Raw genomic sequence first — 16,002 nt, forward strand, 5'->3', positions numbered from 1 at the left:
GAAATCAATGTCGGAAGCGTGAATTGTATGTTTCGTGTATTTAATGTGGTTTTAATGTAGCTGTGGCAAACGAGCCGTTTACTGTTCAGTTCGATCGTTGTCGAACTCTACAGAAGAGGTTTTGAAAGAGCCTTCAAAGATTAACAGAAATTACAGCTAAGGTGGAAATGAAATTCTCGCAGCACAATTGGTAGAATACAGATGGAAATCGTTTAATGATCCGCCGGCCACCAAATCCCCATTCAATCCAGTGCTTTCCGCACCAGAAGCGTCCTCTTATAAGGCGTCGGATATCGAGGTACCGAATCCGAAGGTCTGCTTGATGCTATGCCAGTAGTACCGGTACCAGTTTGTCTTCATCGCATCGTATTCGGAGGCGGGAATCCCGGTCTGCTTGAGCGACATCATTGTGCTGGACGACTGCAAGGATGAAGAATTATTTAGTACATATGCTCAGTAGTTTTGTGGAGTTAACAATTTCTTTGGAGACAATGGACAGCGCCCTGTCTAAACTCGCACTCAATATTGCCTACAAATTCTGAAAACGCTTTTAAAAACATTATGTAACAGCGAATTTAAATTTACGGTTGCATATACAAGACTTTAATTTGACTTTTTACATACTATAATAAAATGGAGAAGTACATCTAGTGCACCAAAATGGAAAAGGAACCATTGGCCCTTATAATATTTTGAAAGGTACTAACATTTGCATGAATACCCAAAAGATAATGTAAGGCAGTAAATTTCACTAGGCTTAAAATCAGGTGTATCCTCTTATACTATGTATACGCGGGAACCACAGAAATCACTATGGTTCTGAAACCACTTTTTTATGTTATTTTAGGTGTCTAACAGTATGTAACAACATATTTTAAACTCAACAGCACAAAGAATTCAAAAATGATTAAAAGACTAGGCGTTATACATCTAAATCAACAGAACCGAAAAAAAAGTTTAGGAACCATTTAGCGATTTTAAATACTGGTATAAATATAAAAAAAAAACAAAACAAAAATTTAAGGGAACCCAATCATTGCTTTCGGATTGCTTATGTTTTGATAGGTTTTGGGGACAGCCCTAAGCCTGATACGTTTTGTTTTCCGTTGTCCTGGTAACTTACAGTTTCCTCCAGCTCTATCACAACATTTGAGAAGTGACCAGATGACCAGTTTTTCAGACGCCAGCTCTGCTGGATCTTCTTTTCAGGCACAAGCTCCTCGAACTTTCCCAGTACATTGCCGCCGTAAAGAATGAACCTGAAATGGGGAAGAAATTTTTATTTCCTAAATCGAATAAAAGTAAAAGCCTTTTCCACTAAATCTTCGATTAGATAGGGACATATTACAGCTCCTTGGTTTCCTAAAACTAGGTCAGTAGCTCTAATCGATGGTAAAGTGGAAAAAGGGCTCAGGGATATGAGAAAACTCACTCTCCACCGCGCACAGCATCGACCTTGGCGGGGGCCCGCGTGAAGGCAGTGACCATCTCCGGTTTGGTGAGGGCATTGTACAGATCGTTGGCGCTGCAGTGGAACTCCTCGGTCAACGCGAGGGTGCGCACGTCCAGCTTGCAGCCGACGCTGGAGTTATTGGCCTTGGGCGCCGCCACCGAGGTGTTGGAGGCTGCCTTCTGGGCGGCATTGCGGACGTTGTTGGCATCCTTGGTGTTCGCCACCGGATTGCCCGCCCCTTCGTCGCCCTTCTTTGGTAGGATCAGGTTCTTGGAGTACTCCTCTTTCAGCTCGCGGATGTAGGCGCCCAGCTGCTGGCGCACGCGGTCGCGGCCCACATTGTACATGAACTGCTTGAGGGTCTCCGACTCGTCGTTGGACTCATCGATGGTCACCGTGATCTCCACATCCGCCAGGTCGTTCTCCTCGGACAGATTGGGAATGGTCAGCTTGCCCTTGTGGCTGAGTTTGCTGTTCTTGAGCAGCTTCCCGGACCACTTGAGCACCAGTTCCCAGTCGTAGAAGAAGATGAGCTTGCCCTTGCGATTGTTGACGGTGGCCTCGCCGGAACACTTGTCCACGGAATCCACGGCGCACTCGATGTCGCTTTGGCCTGCATTTCGAAAGGGGGCATTACTTTTAGGTTAGGATAGATGAATGGATGGCTGGGCAGGTGTTTGCCGGTGTACTCGCCTATCTTGAAGTCTTGGAAGAGCTGGTGCAGGCGGTCCTTGGACCAGGGCGTGGCGTTCTTCTCCGTCCAGTGCCAGTTGTTCACGTTGGTGGCGTCGGGACGCTCCTCCACAATCCAGCGCGGATCTCCTTCTCCCCACTTGGCCATCGCTTAATCTTAACGGGTGTTATCTCACTGAGTTTGTATAAAAAGCTTAGGGATTAGGGTGCTATCCTGATCCGGCAGTGCTAGCTTTAGCTGATTTCGGCAATTCACGCTGGCCAGCGATTGGAATTTTCTAGAATTCTGCGGTTCAAAATAGGGATGTAGAAAATTATCGATGGCAGGGCACACACATATGGTTTCCGCGTTGCCACCTGGTGATTGCTTCATGTGCCGCTTGGGAAAAGTTATTGTGTGTGAGTTTTACCTTCCTCGACAGTTTTCTGACAGAAGTTATGCTCAAAAGGCATGTGATTAAGCGTTTAATTCTTTGTTTTTTGTATAACTATCAGTAATGGAGTTTTCGGCTTGAGGTATTTTTTTGGTATTTTACGTTCGCGGTTCTTGAACATATGTTGGCAGAGTTGCCACTCTATTAAAATATAAATCAAATGTGGTATGGAAAAATATATGTTTTTTACTATTATAGAGCACAACACTTTTTTTAATGTTGTTCTATTGCATTTATTTACGCCCAGGCCATATTTGACTTGCTATTTGTTATCAAATTTTGAAAACTTGTTAGAGCTTGTAGCAAATTGTTAGTAGCAATGTACTATTGTCAGAAAGGGTTGTTTCTTATTGATAAAATAAAATAAAATATAATGGGAAGTAAAAATAAAACTCTTTCTTGTGGAAATAAAATGATAAGCCTGGCTCAATTATTACTAAAAATTTTCTCCCATTACTCACATGAAATAAAAGGTATATTTGAAGTGACTTAAGACCGTGTTTGAAACGCTGAGATATAAGCAGCTATATCCGAAAAATCGCTAATTTTTTAGTTAAATAAAAGTTGTTTGATTGTTTTGTTTAATGAGCAATTATATCAATAAATGAATTTGAAGTTTTCAGAACAATTTAAAAAAGTATGTTTTCGAAAATGTGAAACCACCAGTGGAAATATGCCATTAACATTAAGCGTTGTCACCTGGTCCACTGCCCAACACTCAGCTTCCGTCAGCTATCAATGGGTATTTCTTGCAGTATTTTATTTGGTATTCCAGCGATAACCGATTGGCCGTGCATCGGTATTCGGCACATCTCTAGTGGAGAGCTGAAAGAAAATGGCGATAGAATTTATTGGTGTTGATTTGTTTATTATCCGCTCGCCCTAGAATTGTTCAATGAAAAGCGCCTGAAATTAGCCAATCGCTGGCGAATAATGTACAACTAGAGTGCGCGCCGTGTCCGCGAGTGTGTGTGTGAGTCTGTGTGTGTTCAGTGGCGCCACAATGATCAGCGCAATGGACAATTTCGACAACAGATCGTACGGAGCCATTTCAAAGGGGCGCAGTGAATTCTCGATGCCAGGTAAACAAAGCCGTTTGCTCAGTATATGGTGTACTATATATATAAAATAGTATAAACCCTGAAAAGATAACAAAAGGGCGAGTCTCCAGCTTTTAAAAACACAAAAAATTCAAGCGAAGCAACAAGCAACATTCGTACGTGTGTGTGTGTGTGCATTGTGCGTGCCTGTGTGTGTGTGCGTTCTCATTTTCTGGCCTTCAATCGAATTTAATCCGCAGAACCGAATTAACGCTAATAAGTCAATTTGCACAATTAGCCACCCATTGTGCTGTGTGTTTGTTGTTGGCCAAGGAACAGCGAAAGGCGAAGAAGCGCTAACAAACGTAAATTGTTTATTGATTAGGCCAAACTTCTGGCTACGTCACGAGCAGCTGCCGTCTCGCTCTGGCGCACGCAGCGAGTGCAGCACTCTCTTTTGCTGCATGTGTATGTATGTGAATGTGGGTGTGTTTACATGCGTGTGCCTGGAATGCTGCTGTCGTTGTTGTTTTTGTTGCTGCTGCTTCGTTCCAATTAACCAAATAAAATTGAACAAATCAAAGAAAAACAACTCAATTATTATTGTTATTGGTTTTATTGTTAATTTGCAGAACTAACGCCGGAGCAGCAGAAACTGCTGATTGAGCTGCGCCGCAAGAGGCAGGAACTTTTACTCGAAATACAGGTGAGTGACCAACGGAACGTGGAAAAGCAGATGGAAATACAGTGAAACCTCAGTTGGTTAAACTGAGCATCTGCCATGCAAAGTTACAGAATGAGATGTCACATTTTACAGAACTGATCAGTAAAGAACCATTCTAATTATTACAAAATATTACGTACTTTTGATAAAAGCGGCAGTTATTTTATAAAAATTAGTGGCATCTGCCATTAAAAATGTTAAAAGTACACTGAATTAAATAATAAAATATGTTTAAAATGTTGACTATAAAATTAAATAAGTTAGTTACAAAATCGCATGCTTTTTTAAGGAATAAAAACTAAAAACTTAAATGCAGTCAACAACACCCAAAGTTTTTATTGAACACTATTAAAGTAACTAATAAAGTAAAATATCAAATAACTAATTTTTGTTAATACAAAATACTGCATACTGTTGTATAAAGCGGTATATAAAAAACCCATTTGCTTTTACTTAGCGGTTAATAATAAAATAATTTATTTAGATTCAGAGATAGGGAGTTCAAGTTATGAAAGTTTGACTGTATCTGAAAAAAGATAATCGTTATCAAAGTGAAAGACGGCAGACTAAGCTTTTACAGTTTATGTAATGAGTTCTGTTTATGCGGTTAATGATCTTCTGTCTGTGGAAAAAGATGTCATAGAAGGGGTTAACCTAAATGACAGCAATTTTTTAAAAAAGCAAGATATAACACATCTAGGTTTAATATATGGCCCTAGTTCAAAGTCTGTTTATGTGGTATGTAAAAGTTTAGGTGACATATGATAGTATGACACTATACCCATACCCCTCTAAGTTAATTTGTGATACATAGTTATTTAAGTTTTCAAAGATCGACTGCATTAAAAAACTGATACCAATAATTCTAGTTAATAACTTATTGATCTTTAACAAAAAGATTTTAGTATCTTAAAAAATGTATAGTTATTTATTTTTTTTTAATAAAAATAACAAATACATATTTATATTTATAATAAATGTATAGAACTTCTTTAATATAATTACCATCTTTCAGAACGTACATATACCTTGTTGCAAAAAGGAGTTCCCTGTGTTCTCTTACAATATCTGTAATTATTTACATTCCCCATATTATATCCGCTGATTCATCCGCTTCGTTCGGCAGACCTTCACCTTTTTCCGAGCAAATGTCAGGCTGCTCACCTCTGGACACCTGTACAGTCTTCTTCTTCTACGATAGCTCTTCTTCATCTCCAACTCTGCTTCTCCTTTGTTTTGTTCTTGAGGCTAATTAGTTTGTTCACATTTCGCTTTGACCAATTTGCTTGTAGCGCGTTTATTGTAGTAAGTTTATTTGATCGTCTTTAATGACTTTTGGCGCGTCTTCTTTACTTCTCTATTGTCGCTGACATTTCCTCATTGAAATTCCGCGCTGTTTGGACAAAAATCAAACAAAAGTATGCCTAATGAACAGTGTAATAAAAAAGTACCGTTGTTATGGAGTGTGCCCACTATACTTTTTGTGTTTTTATTGTTGCTGCACAGCTCATCTTTGAACTTTTTCGGTTGACATTTGTTTTACCGCCGTTTGCTATTTTCGTATTGTTATTTTTTCAGCTTGCCAAAAAGAAGAAAAAAATAACGTGGGAGCCTCTTGAATTTATAGCCTGAGAAAAAAAGGTAGCTGTAAATGAAAAAACTGAATAACAGGAGGGGAATTGAATAAAAGGAGGTTACATATAAAAGACTTTCAAAATTGGTACATATATGTATGTGTAAATGTAATTGAGGATCAAAAGATCATCTAAAGTGGGATATATCACTTTAGTTTTATATTAAGATACAAAAATAAATTTTATTTGTATTATATATTTGTTTAATATGTTAGGAATCCTAATTGATAATTGAATAAAAGGGGTCACATTTAAAATACTTTCAAAACTGGTACATATGTATGATTAATTGTGAATGTAATAGGGGATCCGAAGATCATCTCACTTTAATTTTATATTAAGACACAAAAATAAATTTTATTAGTATTATATTTTTTTTTAGTATGTTAGGAATCCCAGTTCTCAATCTTCGAATTAGGGAATAACTCTTTAGATTATTATGACGAATCTCTCCTAATCTTATAATTACTCACTTGTTTTTTATAAATATTTTATACATAATGTTTTTAAAAACAGTCGTTTTCTGCCTTTCAAGCTCACAAGTACGAATTATAGGAACCAGATTATAGAAGTAATTTTAATTTTTGGTCAGTACTCGGATCATAATCCTATCTGAGGACCCTGAAAAAACGACCCTGCCCTCTCTGGGTTTCGCTCCTGTGATCTGAGCACAGGCAGAATCTTCGAGTTTCCGATCTCATAACTCATATGGCTCGTAATTCTCCGCGACTCTCGACTCTCTCTTAGTCATCAATGACGTTTCGCGGGAGTAAGAAACCCACGTTCCTCGATCGTCCGTCCCGCCGACACACGTTGATCGTTTTCAAGTGTTTTTTCGAGCTCTGTGATTGTTAAATTGTTTTTTCGGGCTCTGTGATTGTTAAATTGTTATAAGTACATATTTCTTGATTTCTTGTTTAGTGCGTTTTTTGTGTATGTCTCAAGAAACGTGATCAAAAAGCCAACAAATTGTTATTTATTGATATACAGTTGTTATCGTTGCGGTAGTGCTATGTACAAATTCCTATATCGTAAGATTGTAAACAAATATAAAACTAAGGTGAGTGGTTAAGCAAAAACGTGATTCACTCAATAATAAGCCATATCTTTATACCCTTGCAGAGGGTTTAATGATTTTAGTCAGAAGTTTGTAACGCAGTGAAGGAGACGTTTCCGACCCCATAAAGTATATATATTCTTGATCAGCATTACTAGACGATTCGATCTAGCCATGTCGGTCTGTCCGCAAGTCCGTCCGTCCGTCCGTTTCTAGTCTCTAGTTTTAAAGCAATCGGGCTGAAACTTTCCCAAAAGTCTTCTTTGTTTTGCAGGTATATAAGTTAGAACCACCTGGATCAGACAACTATATCTTATGTCTCCCATAGGAATAATCGGACATTTTTTTTTTTATGTCTTTGGTGATTTTTAACATATAACCTCCTTCGCTTGGAAATAACATTTTTTAATTAGTTCTGAATATCGAATTTAATTTTATCAAAATCGGACGACTGTATCATAAAGCTGTCATAGGAACGAAAATTGGTGGGAAAATAATATGAAACAAATTATAGCTTCGGTGTTTTTTGACACATTTTCTTATACTATTGGGAATATCATTTTTTATGTTTTTAAGAATATTGAATTAAATTTAATAATTATAACTGCAAGGGTATACAAACTTCGGTTTAACTTCCTTTCTTGTTATTGTTTGTGTTATCAGACCAGAAAGTAACTTATGAATGGAAAAGTAAACTACTGTAGAAATGGTTAAGAAGGTTAAGTACTCGATTAAGGACGCGTGCTAAGCTAATCGGCTTAGAGTACTCGATAAGGTTTCAAATGGGTCTAGGTCTGCGCACTGATAACTGCCGACTATTTAAACTATTTTTAGAGAGACTTTTCTTTAAGTGTTACGCGAAAAGTGTGCTCTTCAGCGTAATTCCGCTAATCCACCGCACAATGTTCATATTCTATTCCGCTATATTTTCCACAAAATTTCGCTGATTCCTCAAATTTTACGCTGCGGCTTATACGCATAATTTGGCCTGAATTTTCCGGGTGGCTTGCCTGGTTCTAACGAATCCCACTTCATTATTTCTACCTGGAGGGGCAATTGACACCTCGGTTCTTCCTTTCCCTTCCCTGCATCCCTACCTGGATGGTCGATGGTTTTGCCCCTTGCCGCAGTGCATAAATTACCAAATCTCTTCCCTATTTATTCGCTCCCGGTTTCTGGTGTCTGGTTTTAGTTTCAATTTTTCGGCAATTAGCTGAGTTCAGCTTTCGGGTTAAGTTGGGTCAAGTTTTTTAGGTGCTGTGCAGTTGCGTTCGCTTTGTTTGGCAGCGGCAATAAATTGCAGTCAATCTGACAGGACAGGCGAATAAAAACTTTTTGTGTGTTCACGATTACCAAAGTAGTTCAGATTTAATTTAACAATTCCTCCAGAATGTTATCCATATGTTTTGCGAAATAAACTCAATTATTCTTAATATATTTATCCAAATTATTATTATTATATTATTTATCCATTTATCCATATTACCACTAAAAATATTTATGAGATCATATTTTTTGCCATGCCTTCAAAAATTAAAGTTAGCTAAAAGGAGAGGGAAAATAGCCAAATTGACAGCACAGTACCACTGTTATTCAGCATTTAACGGTTAAGCCCAAAAGTATGCTTCAAAATATTTTCAAGATGTCCAGTTTATGTTACAGAGTAAATTAAAAGAACACACTTATTGCTTATCCTAATAAACATTACTTAATGTTATTTCAACAGCAGTTTACACTACATAATAATGATATTTTTATAATTTTCTGATCAGTAATTTATTTTTAAAAAAGAATAGATATACATATTTAACCACATATTTTGCTTTCATTTTCATTCTAGTATTATCTATAGCCAAAACAAATATTTTTAAGACATTTCCTTATCTAACCTATCTGAAATTCCTTAGATATTATCTTTCCCACTTATGTGTGTAAGCCCATTCCACGGAATTCCTCGGAAATATTTTATACATATCTTGACAATTAGCTATCCGGAGTGCACGCCGCAAATATTCAGTACTTGTATTGAAATGGATGAATCACAGCTGACGTACTTGTAGTTATCGGATTTGGATTTGGGGGTACCCATTGACGACCCCCGAGAACGAATTGCGATTAGTTGCGGTGGAATATTTATATTTTGGCAATATTTCCTATTTATAAACATCCCTTTAAACCGCCCAGCTGATAATATTTGCGTGTTTCTCGCTAATCAGGCTCTCTTTCGATGGGCAGCTAGGGCTCAAGCGTTGATAAATTGTTATTTTTGCTCAAATATACAAGTTTGGAAAAAACACACACAATCAGAATGTTCCGTTGAACTTTCGCCATTCCATTTGAGCTTGCTTCTCGTGATTTGCTGCTGTTGTTTATTGTTGTTTGCTTTATAAGATTGCCCGAATGTTTAGTCATCCCATCTGATCCACAAATGTCTCGTTAACGACTCTCTGTTCGGAAGTTTCTCTTGTTGAATTGCTCTTAAATAATGTTTGTAGTACCGTCCTTTCAAAAATGCTAATAGAAAAGTTTTACAATCTCTCCTTTGTCTCATTAAGTTGTTTGAAATGTTCAACCACCATCTCTAGTCGAGCTTTAAATTATGATTTATGACAACAACAACAGAACAACAATTTTCAAACACAACAATGTCCGAAGAGGCAAACTTATTGAAAGCGCACTTGAAGTGCAAATTTGTTCTTTGATTTATGATGTCTGCTTTGAGGTTATGGACGAACAGGACGAGACGGAACGGAACGGGAAGGGTCGGTAAACGGGTGCCAGCGATGGCCATTGCACTGGCCATTACTCCATACCCTTCTTGGGCTTTTATTTCCCCACACTGACAAAAAAATGGATGAGTTTTGATACTCCTTTAAATAAAATTCGGAACACTTTATAAATGATAAAGCAGTGCATTTTCAAATAAAGAAAAATTGAAAATTTTAGTTTCTAAAACCTAATTTACACTAATCAGTGGTAAAAATGCTACAACCAGTATCAAGTTAACCCTGACACATTTTTTTCTGAGTGCAGTAGGACCAAACAATGGCCAGGAAAACTAATCGAAGTCAGCGAACGAGAAACAAACAATGGGAATGGCACAGGGAACGGTGGAAGGGGTACAGGGACAAGCAGTGCAGTTTATGGCGTCTGCATGTAAATGGCTTCACTTAGCTCTCACGTGTTTCAATTTCATGTGTTTATGCAAAATCAGGAGCAGGCCAAATGAAAATGACTTCCTCCCATGCCTTTGTCCCATTTTAACTTTTGCGTCACATTTATGGGAGCAATGCTAAGTAAGTGTTGCGACAACCGCTAAAAAGTGCACTTTAAACATTTGGTAATTATGATTAATGGAGGAAAGGGTTTTTATTGTTACTGAAATGTTTCTGAAGGTAACAGCGAATACAGTATATTATAATATATAAATTCATTCTATAGTACCGAGGGTCTCTGTATTCATTTTCAAAGTAAAGTGCTAGTTGCGACATGAACATGGTACACCACAGAACCTTTTTTACTTATTTACAAAATATTTTAATATAATAAATAATATATTTTTATATTAAGATAGTAAGAATGCTTTTAAGCCAAGTGTATATTTGTTTTGTATCATACTTTAAAAAAATATAAATTAATTAAGGGTGCTAAACAATTGCTTAGTCTATGTTATTTCATCAACTTGGCCAAGTCCTCGCTAAAAATTCAAAAAGTAACGACCCTTTTATTAGCAAAATCAACAGCCAACGACGGACTAAGAGAAAACCTGCTCTTAATGCAGTAAACACTTAGTTTTTATGGGTTCACAGTTTGGAGGGCTCCCTGTGTTGTATCTGAAAGATACTGTAGTACACCATTGTATCTGAGAGATACTTTTGAGCATAAGAGGAGGAATGCGTAGCCGTTTCGCTCTCTTAGAGCCACTTGTTGTGAGCGTTGCTCTGGCAGTCAGCTGTGTGTTCCATTCGGGTCTCTCTCGGCGTCGGGCGATACTATACCAATACTACCGCTCAGTCTGAGTCGGAGAACCCACACAATATGTTGAGGTGACGGATACGGAATCGTCGGAGTGCGCGGCCTTTCAAAACTGAAACTGAATCGAAATTTCTTTTCGGTTTTTCGTTCGCATTCTTCCCGCTTTTCGAGTGCCAAAAAATTTGATAAAACAAAAATACAAAAAGTGGAATGAAATAGAAATTTTAGCGCACAGCTTGGATTATTTTTGGTGATAGAAAACACCCAAGAGCTTAACTGCAAAAAGAAAATAAATAAATAATATTTTATAAATACATTTCGGTTTACTTGTGTGAGTTCGTTTATTTACGCTGGCCATGTGCAAAGATTAAGTTGGCCGAAATCAAAGAGTTCGAAGACGATCGTTAAATTCAACTGATAAGGTGTCCTCTTATCAATTCTGTCTGTGTGTTTGTGGGAGTGTCGATAGTGCAAAAATACAGGAAAATATAATAATTAAAACGCAAGAGAAAAAAAGGCAATTAGGTTCTGCCAGAAGCTGCGAAGTGGAAACAAAGCGCAATAAGTTGGCAGGAAATCAGCCATTTGGATCATCGGAATATTCCATGTAAATATGCATTAAGATTGTTCATTTCCCGCTCTATATCTTGTCCCAAGCAATTTACAAGTACAAAACAATGCGCGTCACTTCAGTTACTCATAATTAACAGAAATATAAATAGCTATGTTCAGGTGTCCTCCACTCGGCCAGACAGTTACTAAAGTCAACGTTGAATAATATATCTATTTTTCCCGTGCTGATGATAAAAAGTGGCTGCAATCCATGACGTCAGTGTGTGTGGGGCTGGCGATTTTATTTACCTTTATCAATTATTGTCAGACTTTGCCTAAATTATCAATATATATTACCCATATACTGTTTGTTTTGTTCGCTGCTCTGACGCCAGCCGGTTTCTCCTCACAATCGCATTCTTTTCTGATTTTTTATTTGTTTAAATTGCCATATGAGTAATAAACATTTATGGACACACGCTAGTCGACACTTTTTGCTGTTCGATTTCTCTGTTGCCAATTGGTTGGGGAATACACTTTTATGAGCCAACTTATAATTGTTTTGAGAAAATAATTAACTGGAGTGTGTTTCAGTGTGGGTTGTGTGAGATGATACCGCGTGATTTTGACCGATCGAGAGATTCTTTCGAGTGATTTGCTTAATTTGAAAATTGAATTACGAATTGAATTGAATTTATGAACCATAATTATCTTTGAAGAGGTATAATCGATTATTGCGATATTTACCAATGGGGGGTTTAACCTGAATGTTTTATCATATCAGTTGGGGATTAATTAGTAATAGCAATAAGAGACACTTGGTTATCAAATGTTGCTTTTGCCAATTTAAACTTTTCTCTGACAATTGTTAGATTTCCTTCAATCCATTCTCCCTTTTGGTATCCCCAACTAATAATCGTTTAGGTTTTGCGAAAACAATCAACTTGTTCCTATAAATAAACCCAACAGTAGATAAATTTTATGCCCAACGAGCTGGGTGTATTGGCCAAAGTGCAAAAGAAAAGGATGAAACATCGGAAACAAATCATTCTATAGAAAAAAGGTCGAAGCACAGACACAGCTCGATGAGCATTCAGCCAGACAGAGCATGTCCGACCAATTCTAACCTTCAGACCGCTAAACAGTTTCTGAGTCCTCTAATATTGCCAGCTCAAAGTTTTGTCTGATATAAATTTGAACCCAGTTTACTGCGTCAAATCGAAATGAGACCGAAGGAAAAAGGATATTCCGAGTGACGTTGGCACGCCATTGCAGTAGTTTGACAACTCTGCTCCCGTTCCGAATCCTCTTCCTGAACCCATTATTCTAGGTGGGTGTTGCGGTATATTTTATCAAGCGAGCGAACAATAAACACAACAGCAATTGAAAAATGGGTGTGTAGTAACTCACTTAACTAGACTTCACTACGAAACACTCCAATCCAAATACAATCCACCTGCTGCGCTACGTTTTTTCCTCTTTTTTTAGCATATTTTAAGCGCGCCTGCCAATGAAACATGCCAAAAACACACAAAACTACAGGTCGGGAGATTAGGGAAAGGGGCTTTGGGGCCTGAGGACCGAAGGCTGAAAGGCCCCGAGTGTTGCCAACATTTTTCCTTCTTCTCGCTGTGATGGTGCCAAGAATGCAAATGGCGCGCGCTGCCAGTTCGTCGCTGTTTTGGGCCACTGTACAGTGCTCACTCTGCAGAAACGTACACGGAAAAGAAACCCTTAAGGATCAAATTTATTAAGTATCATTTGGACAGAGCCTAAAATTAATCCGAGGCAGTAATTTTCAAAACTCCAAATAGATTATTGAAACTGAATTTCTTCATAACGATCTTATCAATGTTTTTTTCTCTGTGTATCCTGCAGTTCCGCCACACACTTGCCCCCAAGTGTATTTTGAGTTTTCGCAGTCTAAAAAGCGACCAAAAAATCAATACTTACCACTTGGTTTGTCACTGGAATTATGCGTTGAGTTTGCTCTTTTATTGCGCCACTTCGCTGGCGCACAAAAAATTGTATTGGATGACAAGTTTCGGTGCTTCTGTGGCTTTGGAGAGTACTCGAAATGTTATTTGATTAAAAGTACGATGGCTTGGAATTGGATTCGCCAAAAAAAGGACACTGCTATCCTTTTGACTTAAAGGCTTTTGTTTCCCCGAAGCAATTCAGTGGGGATTTCTTTTGAAGTGAAAACATACGGAATTGTTAGTCGTCATGAACGCCAATCTTATCTCCATTTTAATAATAAAAACTAAGTTCTTACTACAGGTGAAGGCGGGAACTTTATAATAAAAAAGATTTCTTGATATCTAATCTACAGCAATTAGCGAGAAGGAAAGTTTTAATGCAGTTGTAGCTAAGGAATAATTAAAAACCAAAATAAAAATTATCTTTTTCAATGAGTAGTTATAAATTACACAATGAAATTAAATCTTTTTTATGCATATTTTGTTATGAGCGTTAGATATAGGATGCAAAAGAGTAAATGAATCACTCTAGAACGTTTTTCCGTTTCCCTTAATAACAGCTGATAAGAAAAATCGACAAACCCAATGATGCAACCAATTGACAGTCGAATGAGCGTCGATTTTGTGAAGTCAGTCAGGCCATAAGCAAAAGATACGAGATATTGCAACAAGTTTAGTGAGACAAAAGCAAAAAAATAAAGAAAATGAAAGAAGCAGCGGCAATTGCGGTTAATCAGGGGATAATAACCTCTGGCAACGACAGGAGGGGAAAATGGAAAGAAGCCACTAAAACAACATCAAAGTGCCACCCAGACAAACCGCGACTACACCCATAGTAAAAATCCATCCAGTTGGGTAGCGGCGATGGCGATGGCGATGATGATGATGATGAAAAGGCAACCACAGCAGCCCGCGGAGGAGGAAAAGAAGAGTTCAGTGCATCGGAGGGCAAATGCATGATTGGAATATCTTTTTTTTTTTTTAGTTTTGTGTCGCTAAAGGAGGAGGGGCATCAGTTCATGCCACAGCGGATGCGTTCATTTAAGTTATGGCGCAAGGGGTCATCCCAAATGCCGTGCAAGAATTTCCCGCTGTCCAGTTGGGTACAAGAGTGGACCTGGGTTTTATCTTTTTCGCCCGGCGATCGTGCGCCGCCTGTCCGAGTTATGCGGAAATTAATGCGAAATTGGGTTCATAGCCGGCCGCATTTGTCCATTTTTAGACCAGACACACCGCTCCCTGTTTTTCATCAGCTGCAAAACCGCATCGAGAGCAAGAAAAACCGGGCATTAATTGTCAACAAACATGCGCAACGCGTGCCTTGTCCCTTGTTTAATGTTGTTTAATGTTCAGTCCCGGGTCGCTGGGCACCTTGCATGTGCGAAAATAATTGCATTTTGCCATTAATATTTAATGCAAATGCACGGCCGTCATTGGCAGCCCCATGGTATCCCCTTGCCCCACCCATGGTCGCTTTTCTAAAATGTCCATTAGCCGAGTCGGTTTGAAAACGATTGCAGCACGTGTGGCTTGACTACAATCGGTTCGGTTTGAAGGATGTCGGGGGGGAAATAATCAACGGCAGGTGCGAAAAAGGGTTGCGTTATTGCCTGGTAACCACTAAATTTCCTGTGCCAACTAAACGCTTTTACTAAAGTTCTATGCAAAGGTGTTCACCATGTTCGCTCTGTTGATTTCATTTATTTTCAATTTGTTCATAACAGTGAAATGGTTCCATTCAATTTATTTTTTGTATTACTATTTTTCACAAAATGACAGTTTTTTCCCATTCATAACTAATTTCAATTGAAAACGTGACTTATTTGCCAATTAAATTTGGTCAAAATCTATTTCTTTCTATGAAAATACCAAATATGTTTTTAAACATATTCCCATTCCTACAATATATTATCTAGTTATAGTGAGATTCATTATCTCTAGAGGAAGCTATAAACCGAAAATGTACAGCCCATTAAAAACATTTTCCAAAACCAAAATGAGACTAACTTTGTTTCCCACCCCATTTAAAACGCCTTTATAAACATGAAACCCCTCTCAATAACGTGTAATTTAGACTGACTTGGTCTGTCGAGACGCGTCATATTTATATGGAAAGAAAACCTTGGGCAAGCGTTCCGAAAATTTGATATAATTTTTGCACGAGCAAGCAACTTTGTGCTCAAAGGAAATTTAATATATTCCGTTTGCAATTACTGAAAACTAATGGCTGAGAGCGGGCCACAAAAAAAGTCACGATACAAAACGATCTAAGAATATCATATAAATTAAATAATTAATTAATCCGTGTGCCGGCTGGCCGTCCGTCTGTAGAGGGGGTGAAGCTGGCTGGCAGAACGTCTGTAGCAGGAGGTCGGTTGACCGTAGTTGTAGCTGGTAATATCAGCCGCTGTGTGTGTTGTAGTTGGCCGGTTGGCCTGCGTCATCAACAGTAAATATATGA

General features: G+C 38.1%; 2 protein-coding genes across 5 annotated transcripts in view; one reads left to right on the forward strand and one right to left on the reverse strand.

The window, feature by feature from the left end:
• Nucleotides 1–23: 23 nt before the first annotated feature.
• Nucleotides 24–2,495, reverse strand: LOC119548037 (activator of 90 kDa heat shock protein ATPase homolog 1). Its single transcript, XM_037855113.1, has 4 exons — nt 2,147–2,495; nt 1,433–2,066; nt 1,124–1,259; nt 24–420 (listed from the first exon to the last, which is right to left on the reverse strand). The coding sequence occupies exons 1-4, from the start codon at nt 2,292–2,294 to the stop codon at nt 277–279; spliced, it is 1,062 nt and encodes a 353-aa protein (XP_037711041.1). The 5' UTR covers nt 2,295–2,495; the 3' UTR covers nt 24–276.
• A 910-nt stretch (nt 2,496–3,405) lies between these two features.
• The window catches only part of LOC119546438 (cytohesin-1), a 43,024-nt gene continuing 30,427 nt past the window's right edge, over nt 3,406–16,002 (forward strand). For 2 of the 4 annotated variants that reach the window (XM_037852708.1, XM_037852709.1), the window contains exon 1: nt 11,061–11,617. Coding sequence is in view for 2 of the 4 variants with exons in the window: in XM_037852711.1 (XP_037708639.1) it covers nt 3,584–3,662; nt 4,253–4,326 (153 nt within the window). In the remaining 2 variants the exon portion in view is untranslated. Of the gene's footprint in view, nt 3,663–4,252; nt 4,327–6,753; nt 7,039–11,060; nt 11,618–16,002 lie in introns of those variants that run through there. The other 2 variants (XM_037852711.1, XM_037852713.1) reach the window with 2 other exon arrangements.

This window comes from Drosophila subpulchrella, chromosome 2L (assembly GCF_014743375.2).
Source record: "Drosophila subpulchrella strain 33 F10 #4 breed RU33 chromosome 2L, RU_Dsub_v1.1 Primary Assembly, whole genome shotgun sequence".
Classification (NCBI taxonomy): domain Eukaryota; kingdom Metazoa; phylum Arthropoda; class Insecta; order Diptera; family Drosophilidae; genus Drosophila; species Drosophila subpulchrella.